Source organism: Mycteria americana, chromosome 2, assembly GCF_035582795.1.
Source record: "Mycteria americana isolate JAX WOST 10 ecotype Jacksonville Zoo and Gardens chromosome 2, USCA_MyAme_1.0, whole genome shotgun sequence".
Lineage (NCBI taxonomy): Eukaryota > Metazoa > Chordata > Aves > Ciconiiformes > Ciconiidae > Mycteria > Mycteria americana.
Window position 1 is genome coordinate 76,951,153 of NC_134366.1, and position 22,116 is coordinate 76,973,268.

Consider the following 22,116-nt stretch of genomic DNA (forward strand, 5'->3'; position numbering starts at 1 on the left):
TGTTTTGTGCCTTCTGTTATGAAGGGGAACTGAAGCCCCTCAGTTCAAGGACCTGGCTGGAGGAGGGCTCTTTTCTATAATGGTTAAATGTCCAAAGGAGGTAAGTGCGTAGCCAACTGGAATAAATCATGCAGCACCATTTCTGTGAAGAAAACCAGTTTCAGCACTTGAAAAAAGAAACAGTTTATCTTTGTAGACAGTTATAAACATCTCTCTACGTTTTTTTCCAGATTAAAAAAAATGCAGAACATTTTCTTTACAAGATGTTTTCCATCTCCCACTGTTGCATAACTTCTACAGCAGAAGACTCCTTTTTCTGTTGCACTAGCTGTGCTTGGAATTTGAAGATTATAGAAATTCTCTACATCTTCACAAAAGGGCTATACTGAAATTACTGATCCAAGCTAGAAGCGGCCTGTAGGCTGCCCAGAGTTGTAGCTCATACCACACCAAAACCCAACCCCAAATTCTCAGCTGTACCACATACCCCCACTTCTGGTACAGGACTAGGACGGATTGGGTGCACACGAATGCAGTTACGAGGGAGTTTTGCCCCTCACTGAAGAAGCACAAAACCTCGTCTGCACTGAAGTCTCTCCTCATTTGTAGGCACCCGGGCTTGCTCGGACATCCTTGATACCCCCCCGCCGGGGCCGGGGGAATTACCCGCAGCTCTGCAGGTAGGTGGAAAGGCACCAACCCTTTCTCCGCCGCAGCCTCGGGCTGCGGGATGCACCCTACCCTGCCTATTGGGTTTTTTTTTTCCCCCTTCCCTCAGCCGGAAAAGGGAAGTTTTGGGCGGTGCGTTGCTCCCTCGCCTCCCCTTCCGTAGCCTGCTCCGCCCCGGGCTACTGTGGAGCGCAGCGCTGGGCAGGTGAGCGGCCGCTGTGTACCTTCCGCGGCGGGGCTGACCCTGAAGTCCCCCCCGCCGCCCCCAGGGCTGCATTCCCAATAAATCGATTTTCATCTCTTGCACTCGGTTTAGGGCTTAGGCTTTAGGCTGGCCTTGCTCGTGGAAAAGCTCCCTGGGGCAAAACGCTGGTTTTTCCCCTCCCCTAAAAAATTAAGAGATACCGACCCTCACCCCAATTTCTCTTCTAGTTTTCAGCATGGCAGTGGACTGGCTCGGCTTTGGCTACGCTGCCCTGGTGGCATCAGGAGGACTCATTGGCTATGCAAAAGCAGGTACGGTGCGGGAAGGCGCTTGCATCTGCTTCGCTCCCTTCCCCGCTCCCCCCCCGCCCCCCAATAACTTTATGTGAGCTGGGAGGCTTTTTACGAAAGCCTCCTATCTCGAAGTCCACGCAGATGTAAAGTTTATCACTTTGTGCCATGTGCTGTTAACTTGCTGCTGTTGGGGTGTGGTGCTTTTTGGCTAGAGCTGGTGCTTTGGGTTGATAAGCTCACGATCTCCTTTCTGGTGGATGCTGGTATCCTGCCTCTGCTGTGTGCTCTTTGGGTGAAATGACATAAGTTTGCCTCAGAAAGGCTTTTCCCCTGCTGTTTTAAATATAAGCATTCTATAAATGTTCTGTATTTTCAAACTACATAAATCCCCTTTTTTTTTTTTCTTAGCGATTTATTCTCATTTTAATGTTTGATTGTACCAGTATACTGCAAGCTGCAGAGAGTTTTCAGAAAGATCCTTGCTCCAAGTAGAGCTGAACAATGCAAATCAGTCCTTAAGCTTGTTCCTTTTCTGGGCTCTGCATCATAAGCTTACCCTCTGACCTACTGCTTTCATTTCCTGACCTTTTTCTGAGTTTGCCCTCCTGTGGACAGAACTGCAGATTCATCCCTGCTGCAATACTGTCTCTTTCAGCTTCGAAAATCCCTAAGCCATCTTAGTGTCTGTGATATGAAGGTGCGTTGCCAAAGTCAGTAAGAATCTTACCAGTGCATTTGACTACATAGATGCTAATGCCTATTCCAATCTGCTTTCTATTCGCTTGATTTATCCTTTGGGCTGTGAGTGGAATTTAGGGCAGGAGGGACAATACTGAGAACTTGAATAACTAATTGCATCTGTATTTCTCTGAAGCCATTATGAAATGGTAGGTGTCTTTCTTATCCTCTGGTCCCAGATGGGAGGACATGGTCATGGTGAGGCAAGGGAATCCAGGTCGCAGGATTTTTGAAGGGGGAACAGGAACTTGTATAGTGATTTGTAGGGAGGAAAAAACCCCACTATTGTATCCCTACTAATAACTTGGAGAAACCAAAAGAAAATGGAACTTTCATCCATAGAGCTAGGATGGTGATCTGTTCTTTTACAACCAGGTCTGTTTACCCATACAGGCAGTCGTCAGCAGTAGGTGCATTGGGAAGCATATGAGAACAGGGCAAGCAAAGACTGATTTATTTATTTTGTCTCTTCATTTACTAAGTTCTCTGGGTCCCAGTGTTTTGAGACTTAGGAACTTCCTGAGCCAGAGGTGGTGTGGTTGTCCTAATAAGTGTATGTGTCATAGCTGCTTAAACAATGCCTTGAGCTAAAATTCAAGGATATGATGGCCATTTGTGGGTTCCCAGGCTTGTGCAAAAGATTGTAGCTACCACATGTTGGTTGCTAAACTGTATTCTGTCCAGAGCAGCCACTTACTAGAGTGTGCATCTTTTCCTTGCATGTACAAGAACATCGGGTGCTTTCTATCATCTTTATCTCTTGCTTTTTATACCAAAAGCAGGATCTGAAGCAATGTTACAGATGCCTTGTTGATGGCTGAAAAATGATTACTTTCTGGTAGCAATATCCGATCCTCCTGTAACATTGAGAGGAGATCTTTATCAGCTTAGCTTTGCAATCTCGAGTCCTTTAAAGGTGACCTGAAAAATGGAATATATAAAGAACCACGCTCAGTAGCATTAAGTCCTCAATTCTCCATTAACCTTATTGAGGGCATTCACCACTTACAGTGGTCATGCTGCTTCATTACTTGATGTAATCTGTAAATCACCAATTTGGATGTGGTATCCTTTATCTTCTGGTAGCTTGGGATTATCATTTATACTGAGGACTTGATCCAAAGTTTAGGCGAGTCCAGGGAACCTTCTTCCAAAGTTTGCAGTTACCTTTGGATCAGATCTGAGGTGTACTTAAGAGATATGACCTCTCTTATTCGACTCTGCTCTCTTCTTTGGCAACTTTTTTGTTTGTCTGAATGCCCTCCTGCCCGGTTCAGTCCACGGGTCCCTTTTTCTCATCTTAAACCCTTACTGTTTAATCCATCTACTTTACTGCCTCTCAAGAAATTCTGATATTACTGTGTTGAAACAACATGCTTCAGTTTGCACAAAGAAAACACTGATTCTTTTGCTTTTCTCGCTGTTCTTTCCATCATAAATATATTAATGGCTTTGCTGTTAAAGAATTAAATACTAATGCTATTTGTATCTTCTGTAAGAGTATTTGAACATGTTTCTTGGTGCAGATTGGCATGGTCTTAATATCTTAAAAGAAAAAAACCCTCTCTAATCTGCTTTATAACAATGAATGCCCACCTTTTTTTTTTGTTATTGTTGGTGTTTTACAAAACAGATAAGTTGATGAGTAAGTTTATTTCTGAGCTTCTAATAAATGCATTATCTTTTACTTATTCAGGTAGTGTCCCATCACTAGCTGCTGGCCTATTCTTTGGGAGTTTGGCTGGACTGGGTGCCTATCAGCTCTCACAGAATCCAAATAATGTTTGGATTTCTCTGAGTAAGTAATTTAAAATTTTACTTAGAAGGGATTATATTTACCCTAAAATAACTGGATACTTAAAATGAGTACCTAAAAGTCTTTGCAGAAGAGTTAAACTGATGGTGTTATAAATCTAGTTTCAACCCAATCTTTAAACTTGTTCTTTTAGTGAAAAATCTCCATTAGTGGCCAAACTCCACTCCTCTCCCTGGAATGTGAGCTGTTAGCATTACTTAATTATTTTTTTAAAGAATGTATTGAGAATGCATATTAAAAACTACTTGTCTTAAAACTTGCTCAGTGATTTCTCACTACATGCCTGCATCCCTTTTGCAAGAAGTATAAAGTGTTTTGGGTGATAGTTCAGACTTACATTTTTGTTCCTTTTCTACAACAGGAGGGGAAAATATCTGTTATTTATCATTAGAGTTTGTCTTCTGAACATCAAAAAACCTACAGGTTGTGAAGGAAAATGCGTGCTAGGATAAAGTGAAACTTAAGTGATTTAAAAAAAATAGTCAAACCAAATACCATTATTTCACATCCTTCAGCAAAAAAAAAAATCAGATAAGCATTTTGTGTTTTAAAAACTTGTATGTAGTATGGTGTGAATCTCCAAAATGCAATTTTTGTCTTTCTGCCCTTTACCTTATAGAGCTCAGGGTTGTGATCAAGTTAGGACAATTATCATCTATCACTCTAACCTGTGTGTGCCTAAAGCTCATGCCAGTTGCAAAATAACATGACTTGAACTTTTTGCATTCACTAAAAAGTTGGGGTACCTTGCAATTGAAAGGGGCTGAGAAAATATATGTAGATAGTTCTTGCAGCTCAGCTGATGCCTGACGCTTGTTAGGCTGCTGTATCTCAGATGCTTGTGAGCATGTATTTTGTGTAATCCTTTGGCCAGTATCTGTGTTAGTAGTATCCTCTCCTCTCCTGATCTGTAGAAGACATCAGTGCGTGACAGTCCTCTAGCACTAGCTATGTTTCAGTCTCCAGGCTTAGCTGAATTGGTGGCTGCCACCATGCACCTGTTTCCTACTAGTGTGTTCGAAGGATCATAGTGCAAGGGAAGAGCTAGTAAATGGATGTCTGACCACTGTGTGTCCTCTTTTCGGCTGGATCCTACCTTCAGCATCCTGCAGGAGGCTGGAGCATTTCAGGAAGCGTGATTCCCCTGCAGACTGCCCATACCCCTAGCAGGTTATTTTATTATCGCTGAAAATGGCAGAGACTGCGATGGGTTTATTTTTATATATGACAAATATGTGGAAATAAAAAGGTGTTGCATGCCTGGGGAGATTTAACAGAGAAGCAAGCTTCAGTAATGCAGTTTCTTCTTCCTTCTCAGAACTGGAGCTTCCCTTCTCTCTGACTTTGAGAAGATAACTGCAGAGCGTCAGTGCTTAGTCAGTGCTTAAAGAGCTGCCACGGACTATAGCATTTGTTCACTGAAGCGGTGACATACCATCCAGCTCTTTGATATGTGAAAGTCAGAAGTGAAAGGAGAAGGCCCAGCATTTCTCTCCACTTCAGCATTGTCTACAGTGCAGTCCACTTTCACATCTACTGGATAGGTCAAAAGCCGTGCATGGTCAAGCCTAAATAACTGGAATAAACTGCAAATACAGCAAGCTTAACAGGAGTGAGGCAAAGTATTTTCCCAAATGTGAGAGACAGATACATTTCTATAATTCAGTAGCATATGGAGTCTTTGCCTCCTCCTTTTCATGCTTTAAAGTTTTTGGAGAAGGTGTGTTCTACTGCTGTCTAGGATGACATTACATTTAGTGAGGTGTGTGTATTTTGAAGACTGGCTACTGACTAGAGCTTGAGGTATTTGAATACAGAAGTATTGTAGTTCTTTCTTGTGTATTAGACTGTGGTCCCAGTCTTCTACATATCCACTTATAGGAGACTGTTAGATGTTAAGGACAATATTTAGGGTGGTGTTAGGGAGGAAGGATGCCATCACAAGGATTGAAGATGAGCTGGGTTCTGCAGGACCAGCCATCACATAGAAGCAATGGTAGAAAATAAGAGTGGTTGGAACTGTTAATGGAATGTTAATGTGTAGCTGTTACCACTGGGTAGCAGATGCATGCTAAGGCTGAGGATTTAATCAGTATGTTTTCCATATAGTTTTCTTGGTATTCCATCTTTCTTTGAGGTACAGTGTTCCAGGGATTGTCCTTTCTATTTTACTGGCTCAGTGAAACTACCTGACTCTTGTCTCTATGTCAAGTGGTCAGGGTGGATAGCTTTAACTCTCTGATTTTAGTAGAAGGTGGTCCAGGGCTGAAAGGGATGGGTAATGCTTAGCACTTTTCCCTTTCAAAGTCTTTTGCAAACATAAATTACTGAATTCTCAGACCATTACTACAAGTTAGACAAGAAAATGCTATCTCCCTTTTACAAGAGTGGGGGAATTATGTGCACAGTTTTAGTGATTTGCCTGTGCACAGGGAGGGAGTCAGTTCCAGAGCGCTGTGGCATAGACTATTTCCAGTTTCCAAAGCAGCACATTTTGACAAATTTGAGGAGTTAGTGCACTCCATAGGCTTCTGCACAATCTGCTAGAACTTGATTTAGAATATTTACTTTTCACATACTGACGCATTCCAAAGTTTACACAGTTTGACTCTTTTAGTCCATCACATGAAATAATGCTGTTTCACTTTTTACTTGATGCTACTACTTCTCTCTGTTCTGTTAGTTTTGAATTGTAGCATCTCTCTCACACACATGCATCTCTGACTGGACTGTATAATCTCTCATTTCAGTTACAGCTGGAACACTGACTGCTGTCATGGGAACAAGATTTTACAACTCTGGAAAATTCATGCCTGCAGGGCTAATTTCTGGTGTCAGGTACAACACAATATACTTTTTTTTAACCTCCTATGTGTGATTTCTTATTTGCTTAATTAAACTGAGATGGAGTGAATCATATTTTGTGTATCTTTTTTGTTTCTATGCACCAGTTACATGGGAAGTATTTGAAAATGAATCGACAAATTATTATTATTGTTTAATTCTGTGTTTTTCCCTGTATACAGTTTGCTAATGGTTGGAAGATTAGCACTGAAGATGGCGGAAAAGCCCCACGATCAGTAACTGTTCATTGTACAGTTTAATATCTGGATAAGAAAACCTGATAATGAAGTTGCATGAATGCAGAAGCAAGAAGATGGAACAATTTTCTATATCAAGACAAATTTTTTCCTTTTTTTTTATATAAAGGGGAGTAGAATGATGAGACAGATAGTTTACATACAAGGTGCCATTTGTTTCAATGATCTGGTAGAACTATTATTGTGTAGTGAGAAATTGGTCCTGGGCTTGATTTTTCCAGACACATTTCAGTGTACTTTGACACTTCCAGTTTTTATTTTCCAAAATATACTGCTGACGTGTATGAAGCAGAGAGGACCTGTAATTAAGAAAGTATCCACAAAGAGGCACCAGGACTAATTGGCTATTTAGCAAACATATATAGTATATATATGTTTCTTTTCCGGGTTAAGTAAAGGTGGCCCCTCTACCTGGCTAAAGGCTGGTGATTAGCATCTTTAGGCGGGGCTGATGACGCGTCATGACCCCGAGTCCCATATTTCCCTACATATTATTAGCACCCTGTCACAAGCTTTTGTCGCCCTCAGCAGCCTGTTGGCACCTGTAGTTCTGGTGGCACCTCCCGGGGGTCCCTCCTGCCTGGGTAGTTAAAAGAACAATCGGTTTATTAACAGTTCGTGAAGGAATACAATTAACAAGTGAGTCATGTGAATCTTACAAGGGTTCTAGTTTTGCTGACGAACTTGTGTACGATCGCAACTGAAGAAAACAACGCTCGGTTTGATAGGCACTGAGCGACTTTGTTTTGTCTGGAAGAAGAGAGTCCAAGTTCTTTTAGTAATTCATAATTCCCAGAGTACCATTTTCTGTGCGCCCCTAGCGGAAATCCCATAAATTTGACGTTCATAGCTTTCGTTAGCTCTTGGATATGGCCTTTTAGATGTTGATACTTTCCGACCTTCGCCGCCACTGCATCAGCCAATGATGTTAACTTACTTTCATATCTTACTGTAATGTCCACCACTATAGCTTGGTTTTCTTTCGCAAAAAACAAATCTGGTTTGTATAACTCATTCTGTTCATCTTGTATGTGCAGCTCTTGAAATACTGTCCACTCTTTCTTTTTGGCCTCTACCATCAAGAATTCACATATCCGCTTATGTCTTTTTATCCTGGCTTCTTGTACTGCGGGACAATATCCAATTATATGTGCACAGGTCTTGGTTTCCACTAGGCAACGTTGGCACACTTTAATCTGGGTTCCCTGTCTTCCCCTCGCTAAGAATTCTCTTGTAGGGTAGACATTAGCCCTCAGTTGTAATGCGGTAATGAGCTTTGTGTAGGGAATGCCCCTATAGAATTCCAGCCAGCTGTTACTGATTTTATCATCCTCAAAGTTGGAAATGCCACAGCCCTGGGAAGCCAGCTTGGTCCAATTTAAAAATTCTTGTCTTCGCCAATTGCGGGGTTTCAGAAAGATGACCTTTGGAGTGGGCAGCTCCCGTTCCGAGTCCTGTTTCTTGCCGCCTGGTCCCTCTGATATCACCATGACTGCTCTCAGGTCCCATATAGGTAGAATTTTGTCCTTGTCGCCTCCTGCTGCAGTCTACAGCCTTTCAAATTCCTTCTCAATGTCTTCTTGTCGAGCTACTTATCTTGTTTCATCTGAAGACTGCACAATTCTGTGTAGTCTTCGAGACTGCACACTGGGAATCAAGCCCGAAAGCCTGGTAATACCTAGACCTCCATCCCGAGTGCTGGAATATAGGGTGGCATCGCAAGTACTTGTTGGAAGATGTAACTATTCCTTGACTGCTGCTCGAATTGCTAAGTCAAGGATCTCTAGGTACGTTGCTTTCACATCGGCTTGGTCTGCCAAGTAGATCAATCACGGAATAGCATACCATTTTAAGATGTCCACCTTCTGGTATGGCTTTAATGTAGTTTCCCCAATTCGTTGTAGCCATCTGTTTACTTCTTGCAGTAGTTCTGGTTTTGATATTCCGGTCCATGGGTCAATATGTAGACCCAGGTACTTCTCGGAACTACCGGGTTCAATCATATTAAGGGGGGTGCTGTTAACTGTCCATGGATGACAGTCATTGATTGTGTAGAGTCTTTTGTTGGCTGGATGAAAAAGCCGTGGCACTTCTCCCCTTGTGTTTTGAGGCCAGTTAGATCACAAAGGACCTCCAGAATTTCAATGTTTTTCTGCATTACTTCCCATGATCCACTTAGCCGTACCAAATCGTCTGCGAATGCCATAGTTGTTATGTTTTTCGAGCAGTGTTGGAATCCATTACCCTCCTCCTCCAATTTACACAGTAGGGGGTCCACAGATAAGTTAAATAGAGTTGGGGACATTGGATCGCCCTGTTTCACGCCTATTTGAATCCCGGTGGGTTCCGATTGTTCATTCTTCAGATCAATATGGGTATTGATGTTATGATACAGATTTTTAATCAAGTTGATAATGTGATCGTCCACACCCTTCTGCCTAAGAACGGCTATGACATGATAATGACTCACTGTGTCGAAGGCTTTGGCTAAATCGATGAAGACTATGCCCAGGGGTCGATGTTCTTTCTTAGCGTTCCAAAATAATAGCTAAATATAATTGGCTAAATATAACTAATTGGCTAATTATAATTAGCTAAATATAATTGGCTAAATATAATGTGTATCTCATACCTTTCATACCGTATCCTTTACCTGTTGCATTCTGAGTTCATACACCATGTCTGTATAACACCAAACGGATCTTACCTTTTTATTGTGAAATGATGCTAAAATGTTGCTTTTCTACAAGTAAAATCTGTTACAAACCTTTATTTGGCATGTTTTTGCATCCTTTCTGTGTGTATGGGGGTAGGGTTTGGTTGGTTGTTTGGTTTTTTTTACCTTCTTGTTCTGAGTGGAAGTCTTTGCAGTGAACTGTTATCCGCGTGCTGTCTTTCGGTGATATTTCAAAATCACTTTTCAAATGGAGGGGCAGAAGATTAAATTAGGGGCCTTCATTAACACTGTATTAAAACAATTGTTGGAAAGGAACTTACTCTGTGGATTAATTAAGCGAGATCTGTGCTAGGCTAAATGAACAGTTGAATGTGATCTGTCCAAAGGACTGTATAACCAGAATAAAGTAGCTTAACATTAACAGTATGTAATTCTGATCTTACAGGCTTACTTGACAATAGAATGTATCAGCATTTTGTTTTTATCACTTAGGGAAGTGGCTGTGCCTCTTCAAGTCTGTCTTTACTAGGAAACCTTGGAGCTGGGAGAGTGCGTGGTTCTGCTGTGGTGCCTGAGGACTAGTGTGGAAGAGGCACCAGTGGCATCTGGTGCCTTTGCTGATGCGCCAATCTTGATTGCTTCTCCTGCACTCAGTCTCCCTGCATTATTAGTGCAGGCACAGCTAACGTGGGCTTAGCACTGTGATGGAAGGAAGAGGCAAGAAATGTATGAAAGAAAATCCTTTATCAACTTACGCTTTAGTGATACATGATTATTGATAAACTAGGATTCTTATGGTGTGTAACTCGTATTTTAAAGTGATATTTTATGTAATGACTATTTAAGATTTTACTCTGGGACCTCTATGCCATTGATTATATAAAAACTTTATCAACTGCATAACATATAATTATGGCAAAGCAGGTTTATATTAATTTATGTCTTATGCACAGTACTTCCCTATTTGTAGTACTTAAAGGAATTTGTACCAATTCTCTCAAACTGCATAAAGCAAATACTAAAATACATAATTGTTTCATTTCATTGGAACACTTCAAAGCTCGTATTTCCTGTTCTGAAAATGGCATTTAACAGTATTGAGCCAGAGTGACGTTTCTGTTGTGAATCAATGGAAACACATATGGTAGTAGACTGAAAGTTGTCATAGTAGAAAGTAGTAATTACAAGCAGATCTATAGATGTTGGGCCAATTGTGCTGTGTGTTACTAATTCTCTTAGCAAAAGTTATAAAATTAATTTCAGGGTTTTGAACATATTTCATATTGTAACCTTTCTTGTTTCCAGGCCCTTAATCTGTAAATAACCTGATCTGTACAGGATGGATCTGCAGGGAGCAACACTAAAAACATGTGAAAGCATGTCTGAAATTCTAGTCTTAGTGAAATTAGTGTCTCTTTTGACCATGCTGTAAGCAAAATCCAACAGAAGTTTTGTAATTACCTTTATATATTTTAAATCCCCCTATGTAATTGCATAGAAAATTCCATCCCTGCTGATAGAATTTTCTAGAGCCATTCAAGAATTAAAGACATTAATATCCTTTTTCCTTTCTCCAGACTGCCTGTTAGATAATCCTACAAGTTTTCATTCCTATTTTATTGTATAGGTTTTGGTGTTTTTTTTCCACTGAGGGTGGTCTCTATGTAAATTGAGATTATTACTTTTGCATTGACTTCACTGCAGCCATGCCATGGCTTCATTGAAACCTCATGCTGTGAGTCAGCTTGCATATGGATGTAATGTTTGGAAAGAGTGATTTAGTTATTTATTTTTAGGAAATGAACTGTTAAAATAATTCTTAAATTAAGACTACTCTGTTCAAAGCCCACTCTGAAAATAAAAATGTTAGTTTAATATTACTTACAGTATCAGCTGTCAGCAGGAGCTGAAATGAGTACTGATTTTTTAAGAAGGCACAGGAACAGGAAACTAGTTTTACAATACACAGACTGGGTCACTAGGATTCAACAACTCAGAGTTTAATCATGCCTCCAGAACTCAAATACATTATAGTAACGATAGAAGAAGAGAGTTCGGGTTAGCAAATCCTCATTTCCCAGAGTGAAGATGCAGGGCCTCTATTCCACATGTTGCTGTCACATCTACAGTGCCTGGTGGAAGCTGGGTGGAGATAAGGGGGATGTATAGGCGTACCTGTCTTTGTAATAGCGGTTGGTTACAATAAGTCCTGGAAAATGAGAGATATTGGGCTCCCTTCAGTTCCCACTCTGGATGGGTTCAAGGAGGGGCTCGTCCCAGGAGAGGGCTCTGTGCCTCGGGCCATGGGATATCCCACAGCGGGGAATAATGCCTGGGGAAGCCACACTGCAGCAAAGAAGAGAGTGCAAAGTTCTTGGGACCTGTGGGAACAGGAGCAACTATTTTTTTTTTTTCTTCTTTTAAAGCTAAATAGTAACTGGCAAAAATACAGAAACATCCTGAAGCTGAGAAATGGAACCCAGATTCCTCTCTGCCCAGGTGGAAAACCCATGGGGACAACCTAAATTTCACCTATGCTGTATGTGTACTTCTGGCTAACCCTAGGTTCTTTCCCATTCAGGATCTTACCTGTGGTGCCCCAGTTGCTCACACTGGGGCAGCACCAGGCATGTACAGGCTGGGAATGTTACAAACCAGCCAGTGGAGATGCGAGCAAAGATTTGGGGGGCTGTCAAAATCTTGCGCACTTGGGTGCCTCGACTCTGAATCTTTACAGACACAGCACAGAGACCTCTAATACAGCAATACTGTACTGAGGTTCAATTGCAGTGTTGAGTTGAGGGGAGGAAAAGCAACCTTTTTACTCACCCATCGATAGATGTCACACTCTAAGCTCTTCTTTCAATTAATGTGACATTTCGCAGGTAGCACAATCTCTTTAATTTAGTATGAATCTGTAGTATAGTGTAAGAATATAACATTACACTAGTAGTACAGACGACTGTCTTTGACAGACTAGCAAAGAAGAAGAATGAGAGGAGGATGGAAAATGTTTCAAGTGAAATGGTGTAGAAGGGAGGTAGTCATGGGCTGTCCTACTTAATCCCTTGTTCTAAGAATACAGTACATAACTGTTTTTAATGCAAAGCGTATCCCCTAGCTCTTGTTCTGCTGCAGGCCTCGAAAGTGCAATTTGCCGTGTCCCAGTTCTGTCAGTCATTGTGCTGGGAGCTGTTGGCACTCTGTCATCCCCGGCTGAGGGTCAGTCCGTGCTGAAACTAATATGGCCTGAAGTATTACGCAATTATCCTTTTGTGGTGTTAAAATTGGTGGCTTCTTGGCATTATAGTCATGCTTTCTGACTGCACAATTTAATCGCCTGGAAAAATGGGAGGGGAAAAAAAGGTCAGGAGAACCTCCAGGCAGTTATGACAGGAGGAGGAAAGTCTTTGTTCCTCCAGAATCCTTACAAGTAAAAATGGCAAAATGTTGCGTCAGTAATGGCACAGAGACATCTGCACACATCTCTCCTGCTTCCTTGAAATGCCACGCTGGAGCAGATCAAAATGCTTATGGCTTAGTGCCATATCCCCAGCTCAGTCCAGTGCACAAGTGACTTTGGGTGTTCCTTTTAATCTTCTTGTGCCTCTCTTCTGAACCTGTGAAATGGAGATAATGTTTTCTGTATCCTTTCCCTGTCTGTCTTTTACGTTGCTCTCTTATACAGCGTGTGGCATAACGTGTTCCCCGCCCCAGAAGCAAGAATTGGTAGGTCTGATACTGTTTTATTGCTGGTAGCTAATACAGTCTGTCCTTATTTTAATGTGATGCTCTTTTAGAAAATAAGTATCTAATGAGAAAAATTATGGTAGGACAAATGTCTCTTTCCCTTCTATCATTTCATTAAATGTTAGCATTTGCACAGTATTTTGAGATCCTCTCCTGCAAGTATTACAACTAAGTTGAATTGAGGTTTAGTACTAATACTTAAGAGTCATAGAATATCCTGAGTTGGAAGGGACCCATGAGGATCATCGAGTCCCACTCCTGACTCCACACAGGGCAATCTAAAAGTGAAACCATGTATCTATGAGTGTTGTACAGATGCTTATTGAACACTGACACGCTTGGGGCCATGACCGCTTCCCTGGGAGCTTGTTCCAGTGCTTGACCACCCCCTCAGTGAAGAACACACTCTCTCTCTTCTTCTTTTCCCTTTTTTTCCCCCTTTTCCTTTTTCTTTTTTCTTTTCCCCCTTTTCCCCCTTTTCTCCCTTTTCCCCTTTCCCCCCTTCCCCCCTTTTTCCGCCTTTTTCTCCCTTTTCCCCCCTTTTTTCCCCTTTTCCCTCCCCCTTTTTCCCCCTTCCCCCCCCCCTTTTTTCCTCCTTTTTTCTCCCTTTTTCCTCTTTTTTCCCCCCTTTTTTTCTTTTTTTTGTCTTTTTTTCCCCCTCGTTTGTGTGTTGGTGGCTGCCTGGGCTGCAACCGCGGAGGGTTTGGAGGGGCTCTCCAGCGCGCAGAGCCGAGAGAGGGCGGCAGTGCTGCTCCGATGCGGCTGCCGCTGCACCCGGCAAGCTGGCAGCCGGGGGAGAAAGGCACCCCACCCCGAGAGATGGAGGCAGGGATAAATAACAATAAACAGTGCTTACCTGCTTCTAATTTGGGGTTTACCCACTTGTAGTTATCTGACCTGGAACGCCAAATATGCTCCTTTGCTCACTCAGCCGAATATGAGTGACCGCTTCTTTATTACCTTCGCACTGGCCTGAGGAACGAAAGGAAATGGTCGTGGGGCAAAAGGCTTCTCTCGCCAAGCATGCTATGCAATCCCAAACTAGTGCTGCTACGGAGCTGATAATAATCCCATGAAGAATGAAAATAAAAACCTCCTGCCACTCTTCCTACGCCCTGAAGGAAATCACTTCCTATCCTTACTGGAAGATCAGCCCAGCCTTTCTCATGTGCGTGTTCACAGCATGAAACAAAATCTGCAGGTTCAGTCAGCCTGAATCACGAGCGGAGGGGATTTAGCAAGACAGGCCTCCTTCTTCAGGCACTTTTAAGAAACGCACAAACATTATAGTTTTGTAAGCTGTTGCAGTATATATATATAATCAGGGAGAGGATGTTGTATATGTTTCTTTGGAGGTCGTGCTCTTTCAGCAGTGGTATAACAATAGGAAATGGCTGGAATCAAATTATCTGCTGTTACCTGAAGGCATCCCATCGGTAGGAGATTTATTCGATGTGCTGAAATTCCTTCTCCCTCCTCTGTTCGTCGATAAACCTGCACGCAACTTCCTCTGGGGATGGGCCAAGTACTGCTCTATTAGTATGCAGCACCACAGCCAGCAGGGCAGAAAAATACACACCAGGAGGAGAGAAAATAGATGAAAAGCAGCAGGGGCAAAGTAAACGCTTTTAAATTCTAGACTGAAATTTCCCTCCGCTGAGATTCCTGCTGGTCTGTGGGGTCGTGACAAGACCTAAGATGTTCTGAGGGGAGAGTGAAGTTGGTCCACTTACCCAAGTTCTGTTTTCAAAACAGAAATGGGAGGTAGGGGAATTTTTTTGTGATGGGGGGTAAGAACCCAAGAATCATGACAATGGGCACAGAGTCACAATCCTAAAATCCTCTGAAAGTAACCTAATCCATAAAGCTGTTTGGAAAATTATCTTTTTGGTTCTCTGGGTAGCTACACATCCCTGGTGTTTAGCAGTGTGCTAGACGCTCCCCCTTGCATTGCATTTATCCTATACCCAGCAACACCTTCAGTTCCCAGACACTACCTCACCTGCCATCCCTGCAGCATTTACATCGGCTGAGGGGCTGTTGCCAGGTTTTCTCCTCCATGTGCCGCTGCTGTCTCATCCCTGCCAGACAATAAGGACTCTCTGTTCAACTTACTCTTATAAATATCATCTATATAAATTTATTTTTATATAAATTTGTTTATTTATGTGAAAGACGGCATTGTGGTTTAACCCCAGCCGGCAGCTAGGCACCACACAGCCGCTCGCTCACTCCCCCACCCCGGTGGGATGAGGGAGAGAATCGGAAAAGTAAAAGTGAGAAAACTCCTGGGTTGAGATAAAGACAGTTTAACAGGTAAAGCAAAAGCCGCGCACGCAAGCAAACCAAAACAAGGAATTCATTCACTACTTCCCATGGGCAGGCAGGTGTTCAGCCATCTCCAGGAAGGCACGGCTCCATCACACGTAACGGTTACTTGGGAAGACAAACACCATCACTCCAAATGTCACCCCCTTCCTTCTTCTTCCCCCAGCTTTATATGCTGAGCATGATGACGTATGGTATGGGATATCCCTTTGGTCAGTTGGGGTCAGCTGTCCCAGCCGTGTCCCCTCCCAGCTTCTTGTGCACCCCCAGCCTCCTCGCTGGTGGGGTGGGGTGAGGAGCAGAAAAGGCCTTGACTCTGTGTAAGCCTTGCTCAGCAGTAACGAAAACATCCCTGTGTTATCAACACTGTTTCCAGCACAAATCCAAACCATAGCCCCATGCTAGCTACTATGAGGAAAATTAACTCTATCCCAGCCAAAACCAGCACAAAATGTTATATCCACTGATAAATACCAAAAACATACATAAGCAAACAAAACGCTTAAAAACAGTGCAAATAAAATTCTTGTGCATTCATGGTACTGTCTGTTGCTGTGCACATGCATGAATGTCTGTGTTCAATGCAGACCTGGCTGTGAGAAGGATGTAGCTGAAGTTGGGTCTGTGTTGATCAGGGACTCTCTGTGCTGCCTGAGGAACTGGCTGCTAAACTACCTATCTGTCTGCTGGTTTTGGCTGGGGGAGAGTTAATTGTCTTCACAGTAGCTAGTATGGGGCTATGGTTTGGCTTTGTGCTGGAAACAGTGTTGATAACACAGGGATGTTTTCATTACCGCTGAGCAGTGCTCACACAGAGTCAAGGCCTTTTCTGCTCCTCACCCCACCCCACCAGCGAGGAGGCTGGGGGTGCACAAGAAGCTGGGAGGGGACACAGCCAGGACAGCAGACCCCGACTGACCAAAGGGATATCCCATACCATAGGACATCATGCTCAGCATATACAGCTGGGGAAGAAGAAGGAAGGGGGGGACATTTGGAGTGATGGCGTTTGTCTTCCCAAGTAACCGTTACGTGTGATGGAGCCCTGCTTTCCTGGAGATGGCTGAACACCTGCCTGCCGACAGGACGCAGTGAATGAATTCCTTGTTTTGCTTTGCTTGCGTGCGTGGCTTTTGCTTTACCTATTAAACTGTCTTTATCTCAACCCACGAGTTTTCTCACTTTTACTCTTCTGATTCTCTCCCCCATCCCACCGGGGGGGGAGTGAGCGAGCGGCTGTGTGGGGCTTAGTTGCCGGCTGGGGTTAAACCATGACACATTTATTTCTGTATATCCCATTCCCATACTGTCAAGCAAGCAAATACTCCTGATAGTCAATGGTAAAAGGCTATAGACTTTCTGAGACAGAGGTGGCAGCAGCCTGCAATTATTTCTGTTCCTCTTAGCTGTCAACAATCAGAGTATCAGCTTTCTAGGGAACGGTGTGTTGCACAGAGGCAGAAAATAACTATAGAATTTGTTAGACATATTTGCTTTATAGACTATATCCCACAGGATGCCCTTCAGGATCAGGACTTTCCTCAGGAGTATTCCTTGCATGTGAGCATTAACTGTATGGTGTCACCTATAGACACTCGGCTTGCTTTAGACAGCATTCTCTGTAATGACGGAGCACAAGACCTGCTAAAAGAGGATGTTAAAAGCAGTCAAATCCTTCCCTATCAACCATAAACACAGTGTGGTGGATATGTTAAAAACGCAGCGGGAAAGAGAAGAGTTAACTATTTAAACAACCATGTTAAGTAAAATCTAATTAGTGCTAATCTCTGCTTTTCTTTTTTGCCCCAGGAGCAGTAAGTGTACACAGAAGAAAAGGAGGTTTGGGGGAAGAAGGGTAAGAGAGGTCAGCCTGCTATTAATTGCATCTTGTTTAGCTGGGTCACTGCAGTTGACCTCATTCAAATCTTTAATTCACATCTTGGTTTAAAATCCAAGATGGCAACACCATGCAAGATTTGTGCTCGTTCAGAGACATGCTGTCTTCATTAGCGTCTCATTCTTTATCAAACATTATTTCATACGCAGCTGAACATTTAAATTCAGCTGTGGCATTGCCCAGAGGTAGAGTGAATCCTGTGTTGCCATGCCCTGCCTAGTGCCGGGTGCTGCACTTCCACTTAATCCAGAAAATGTGAAGATGGGGTATGCCCCTGTTTCCATCAAATCTGAGGGGAAATAGGATTGTGTGGCATCCTCGGGAGCAAGGGAAAAAATTAAAAGACAGGTGGTAAACTAAAAAAAAAAAAAAAAGGAAGAGTGGAACATCTGAAGTGCTGTGAAGATGTTGCTCTGGATGAAGGTTTCTGAGAAGATTATCCTGAGGTGTGGCAGGGCTAAGCGTTGCTGACCTGAGGCATGCTGTGCCAACTGACCCACCCGAGTTTCTGTCCTTCTGTCTTTAGTTTTTCGCTTTTCAACAGAGAGATCTGACTGTGGTTGGCAGTGAATCTATTTGCAGATCTTGCCAAAAACCCTCTCAGAAACCCAAGTATTTCCCTACAGAGGACAAGGTAAGGAGAAGATATTTTTGCGTTAATTTCTCCTGAGTTTGCTCTGAAATTTATGGAAGATGAGAAAACTGAAGCAATAAGCTTTCTTTTACGTGCCTCTGGAGGCAACACTGATTCAGGCTTAGTTTAACGACCATGCCCGGGTAAACTAATATTCACTAATCCACTCACAATTGTTTTTTAAAGGGGATGAACTTACGGGATCTTCTCCCTGAAGACAAGGGGGTCCGAAGCACCCTCCACCCAACCACGCTGAGTGAAGGGGTGTAAACTGGAGCAGGCTGGGATCTTGAGATCTCAGAGTCAACGTCCCTTTTCCTCTCTGTCAGGAAAGCTTCCTAATCCCCAGGAATTCCCTCTGCATGGGAAATGAGGCTCTGCATGGCTTCGGTTTATGAGCGAGACTGACAGGACAAGTCATCAGTAATTTTAGGCTGAAGTTTCCGACTGCGCTCATGTGTGCCCACGGCAGAGCCAGGAGAGGGGGCAGCGTGGCTGTTCGCCCCACATAGTTAAAGAGGTTTCAGAGCTGCTTTAAGGCATGTTGGCTACTTGCAGTTTGCAGGGATTGGGGGGCCAGCTGAGAATGACACAAGTGCCATCCTGCATTGGTTGCACCTTCTCCAGCCCTTTGTACCTGTTAGGCACCAGCTGTGGTCTTTACTATGCCAGAGGAGCTTTCCTATCCCTTTGTACAGCCTGTCTCCTACGGAGGGTTTGGACCAAATTTTAAGAAATGTCATCTTCTTGGAGGAATATTCTCATAGCCTCTTCTGGAAAGTCAGTATTTTTTATTATCTGGTTTCCCAAAGAACTGAGGTTCATATAGTCATGCCATGTCCATCCAGCTACTCCCCTTTCTGCCAAAAGTTTTGAACTTTCTGTAACCTTCGGCTCAGTTTCCCAGAAAGGTAAAAGTTTCAGCAGCTTCAGTTCTTTAAGATTTTTGAAAACCATTAGCAGAATAGAGGCCTAGAGGGAAAATTCATCAGAGTCTGTTTGACATCTGCTGACCCCCCAAGCACCATTCTCATGGCCCCTGCCCAGTCACACCATGTGTAGTCTCCTGGTGGGAGGGTAGAGACAGAGAAGGGGCAGAACATTTTGGTGGGATCTAGAGGGGGGTGTGAGGGCACAGGAAGGCATTGCATAAGAGGGCACGGGGAATGCTAGGAACCAGGCTTTGTTAGTCCTCTCGCTGATGGAAGAACTAGAGAAAAGACTAGATAGGCTTTGAGGATTATCAACACATTTATATAAAGAAGAGTGATTTTATAGTGCTAGGATATAATTTTCTGTTGCTCTAGTGTTACTGTTATCAAACCACAGTAGGGCCTAGAGCTCCTAGCACAGATGGAAGTGCCAATGTGCTTGGTGCTGTACGGATCCTTGCCCAGAGGTCTTTCACCCTGCAGAGACCCAGGGGATGGAAACCCCAGCCTGGAGTTCAAATCTTTACTGACTGATTTTGAAATTGTTGTTAATGCATTTATTTCCAGATCCAGGAAGAGTGAAGCACAATTTTGAGCCTGAGTGTGTCCAAGGGGATGCTTGAGAAGGCCTGAGCTGAAAGAATTGGCCTTTGGAAAGGGAATTGCTATGATCATGGTGTGTTGGGGAAAGATGCCTTTTTTTTGTGCAAGCCTTAACTTTCCTGTAAGGCAGTCTCAGAGGAGGGAATAGGGCTATACAGCATTTATTTACAATGCTCTGCTGTTCATTTCTGCGGGTGTTTGTCAGGGACGCTTTTGTGAGAAGCTGGCAAAATGTTGAGGTACTGAACCCTGGAGGGAGGGAACATTTCTAGTCTGGTGAATGGAGAGAGTCCTGGCTGGGGACCGAAAGGAAAATGGTGCAGCACAGTGAAGTACATTCCCTGGCTGCCTGGGAATTCTGCAGTTGTGAGTGTTAGACTTCATTACCACAGGCTGCATTGCCTCCCCTTAGCTACTGGAGGAGGCTGTGAGGCTGAAAACTTCATCACCGCAGCCTAGAGGGCTCTTCCCTGTTTTATTGGTGCCGCCTCCAGAATACCTTATCCCTTTCCCTCTCCCCTCATATTTCTGACCCTTTGGTCTCTCTGCCCTGTTAGGTTATGTGATAAAAGGCTCATCTCCACATACGCAGGTGGGGGAACCTGAAAAACTCCCTGCCCTGGCTCCTTCCCAGGCTGTCTCCAGGACGTCTCACAGACTGAGGGGGTCCCTGCCTGAGGTGCTGGGGATGAGCATCTTGGCATCGCACAAGACTTATTACAGGAGGTTTTGGGGAGGAAGCAAAGGTGAGGACAGGGAGGGATTGAGGTGGTCTGGGGAGGATCAAGCGTGGCAAAATAGAGGGATAAGGGTTTAAAAGGGACAGGTCATGGGTAAGCAGGGGCTGTCCAGGACACTTGTCTGCTCCTGACCAGCGCAGTCTGTCCTGTCTCCTTGTCAAACTCTTTTTTCCTGGGTGAGGCACTCCCTATCAGTTTGTGCCTGTGTGAACGGGGTGCAAGTGCCAGCTGCTGGAGTGGGACTGGGGGTCCCAGGCACCTGGGCATCCATGGTGCCAGCAACTGGAGCCAGTCTGGGTGTGTATGCCAGGGCAACTGGAGCCAGTCTTGGTGTGTATGTTGGTGTGTGATGAGGAGCAAATATTGAGCTGGACTAGCTGGCTGGAAGGGTAAGTGGCCAGGGAACCTGGTATGGAAGTGGCCGTAAGTCTGGGCTGGGCGCGCATGTGTCTCCTGTGCATCGGGAAGCTGGAGGTGCTGGTGACCCAAGGGGTCCTGGCCAACCGGGGTCTGCTGGGAGTCGTCTGTATGTGTGTGTGTGTGTGTGTGTGTATCTGCACAGGAGGCAACTGGAGGTGAGAGGATCCAGTGCCAGCTGCTGGGCAGGCTGAGTGTCTATGGGCAGCTACCGGAGGGATCCACATTGTGTTCATACATTTGTTTCCGCCCCCCAATAGATCTTCACCCTGATCAGGCTGAGAAGGGAACAGGACAAGGCTGTTGGTGCTGCATGTGTTTGCGTGAATGCTGAGTGTTTCTGTATTGATCTATGCGGCTGGCTGTGTGTATCGATGTATATACGTGCTGTATACATACCTGTGTTTGTCTGTGTGCCTACTGGGAATATATTCTCAGCTGTGCTACAGGTTGGACCTGGGGGAGTGGAGCTGCGGTGGCCTCTGCTCTCTCGGGCTGCCGGATCCGGCAACCCCTAACTAAACCCCACTGACCCTGCTGGAGGGTACCTGCAGGGTGCTGCGGCTCCTCACCTTCGGATTTGGGCCAAAATGGCTGTGCCTCAGTTGTGCGGCAGGCAGGCTCCAAAACAAAACCCATGTCCCTTGCTCACCCAGAGCGCTGGGCGCAGAGAAAATATGCCTCCTGTTGCTCTACGTGCCCAAATCCATCGTCTGTTTCCCTGACCCTTTCCCTACTCTTTGATCCATGTCCTTGCAATGCATGTGAGCAGAATATATATCTACGATGGGCGTTTTCCTTTACACTTCTGAAATACAAGAATTACCAATTGTATCAATAGGTAAAAATAATCTACTTTTTGACTGGAGTGAATTTTTATAAATGATAAAGTACTCTAGAAATATGGCTGCAGATGAAAATCCTGACCCCTCGTTTTCCTCATCTCAATTTGCTTTCTCATATAAGCCTACAACAAAGTGCAGAAGCGCCAGCAATCTGTCTCTGGCAATAAATGAAATTCAGGTGACAAAATCAAATACAATTTCTTTCTTCATGATCGTAAGATGTTATGATGGGTGCATCATGGTGGAGTCACTGTAACGCGCTATAAACTTAAACAAAAGGTGATGTGGGGAAAAAAGTAAAGGTGGCTTTGTTCAGGTCACGCACTTAATGAAAAATAAATACCAATAAGCTTGCTTTCACCAGGTCTGATCACATTTTAGATTTCCAGCTGAATTACTATATATACATTGCTACCAAGGCTGACCCCAAACGTTAACCCAATGTAGCTACAGTGGAATCTGGCTGTGGGA

The 22,116-nt window shown here is 43.8% G+C and overlaps 1 protein-coding gene and 1 long non-coding RNA gene across 2 annotated transcripts; both read left to right on the forward strand.

Moving 5' to 3' along the window:
* Nucleotides 1-786: 786 nt before the first annotated feature.
* On the forward strand, nt 787-9,594 carry LOC142405805 (transmembrane protein 14C-like). The gene is made up of 5 exons (XM_075493844.1): nt 787-874; nt 1,102-1,185; nt 3,602-3,703; nt 6,472-6,559; nt 6,748-9,594. Exons 2-5 carry the CDS (start codon nt 1,110-1,112, stop codon nt 6,803-6,805), a joined length of 324 nt encoding a protein of 107 aa, XP_075349959.1. The 5' UTR covers nt 787-874; nt 1,102-1,109; the 3' UTR covers nt 6,806-9,594.
* Nucleotides 9,595-17,385: 7,791 nt separating this feature from the next.
* LOC142406680 (uncharacterized) lies at nt 17,386-21,915 on the forward strand. The gene is made up of 3 exons (XR_012774663.1): nt 17,386-17,432; nt 20,201-20,389; nt 21,239-21,915. It is a non-coding gene; the product is annotated as an uncharacterized LOC142406680 (long non-coding RNA).
* Nucleotides 21,916-22,116: the final 201 nt, after the last annotated feature.

Coding starts and splice junctions, on each gene's coding strand:
- LOC142405805 (XM_075493844.1), top strand. CDS start 1,110: ATGGCAGTGGACTGGCTCGGCTTTGGCTACGCTGCCCTGGTGGCATCA. Junction 3,704..6,471: donor TAATGTTTGGATTTCTCTGA/GTAAGTAATTTA, acceptor CTCTCATTTCAG/TTACAGCTGGAACACTGACT. Junction 6,560..6,747: donor GGGCTAATTTCTGGTGTCAG/GTACAACACAAT, acceptor CCCTGTATACAG/TTTGCTAATGGTTGGAAGAT.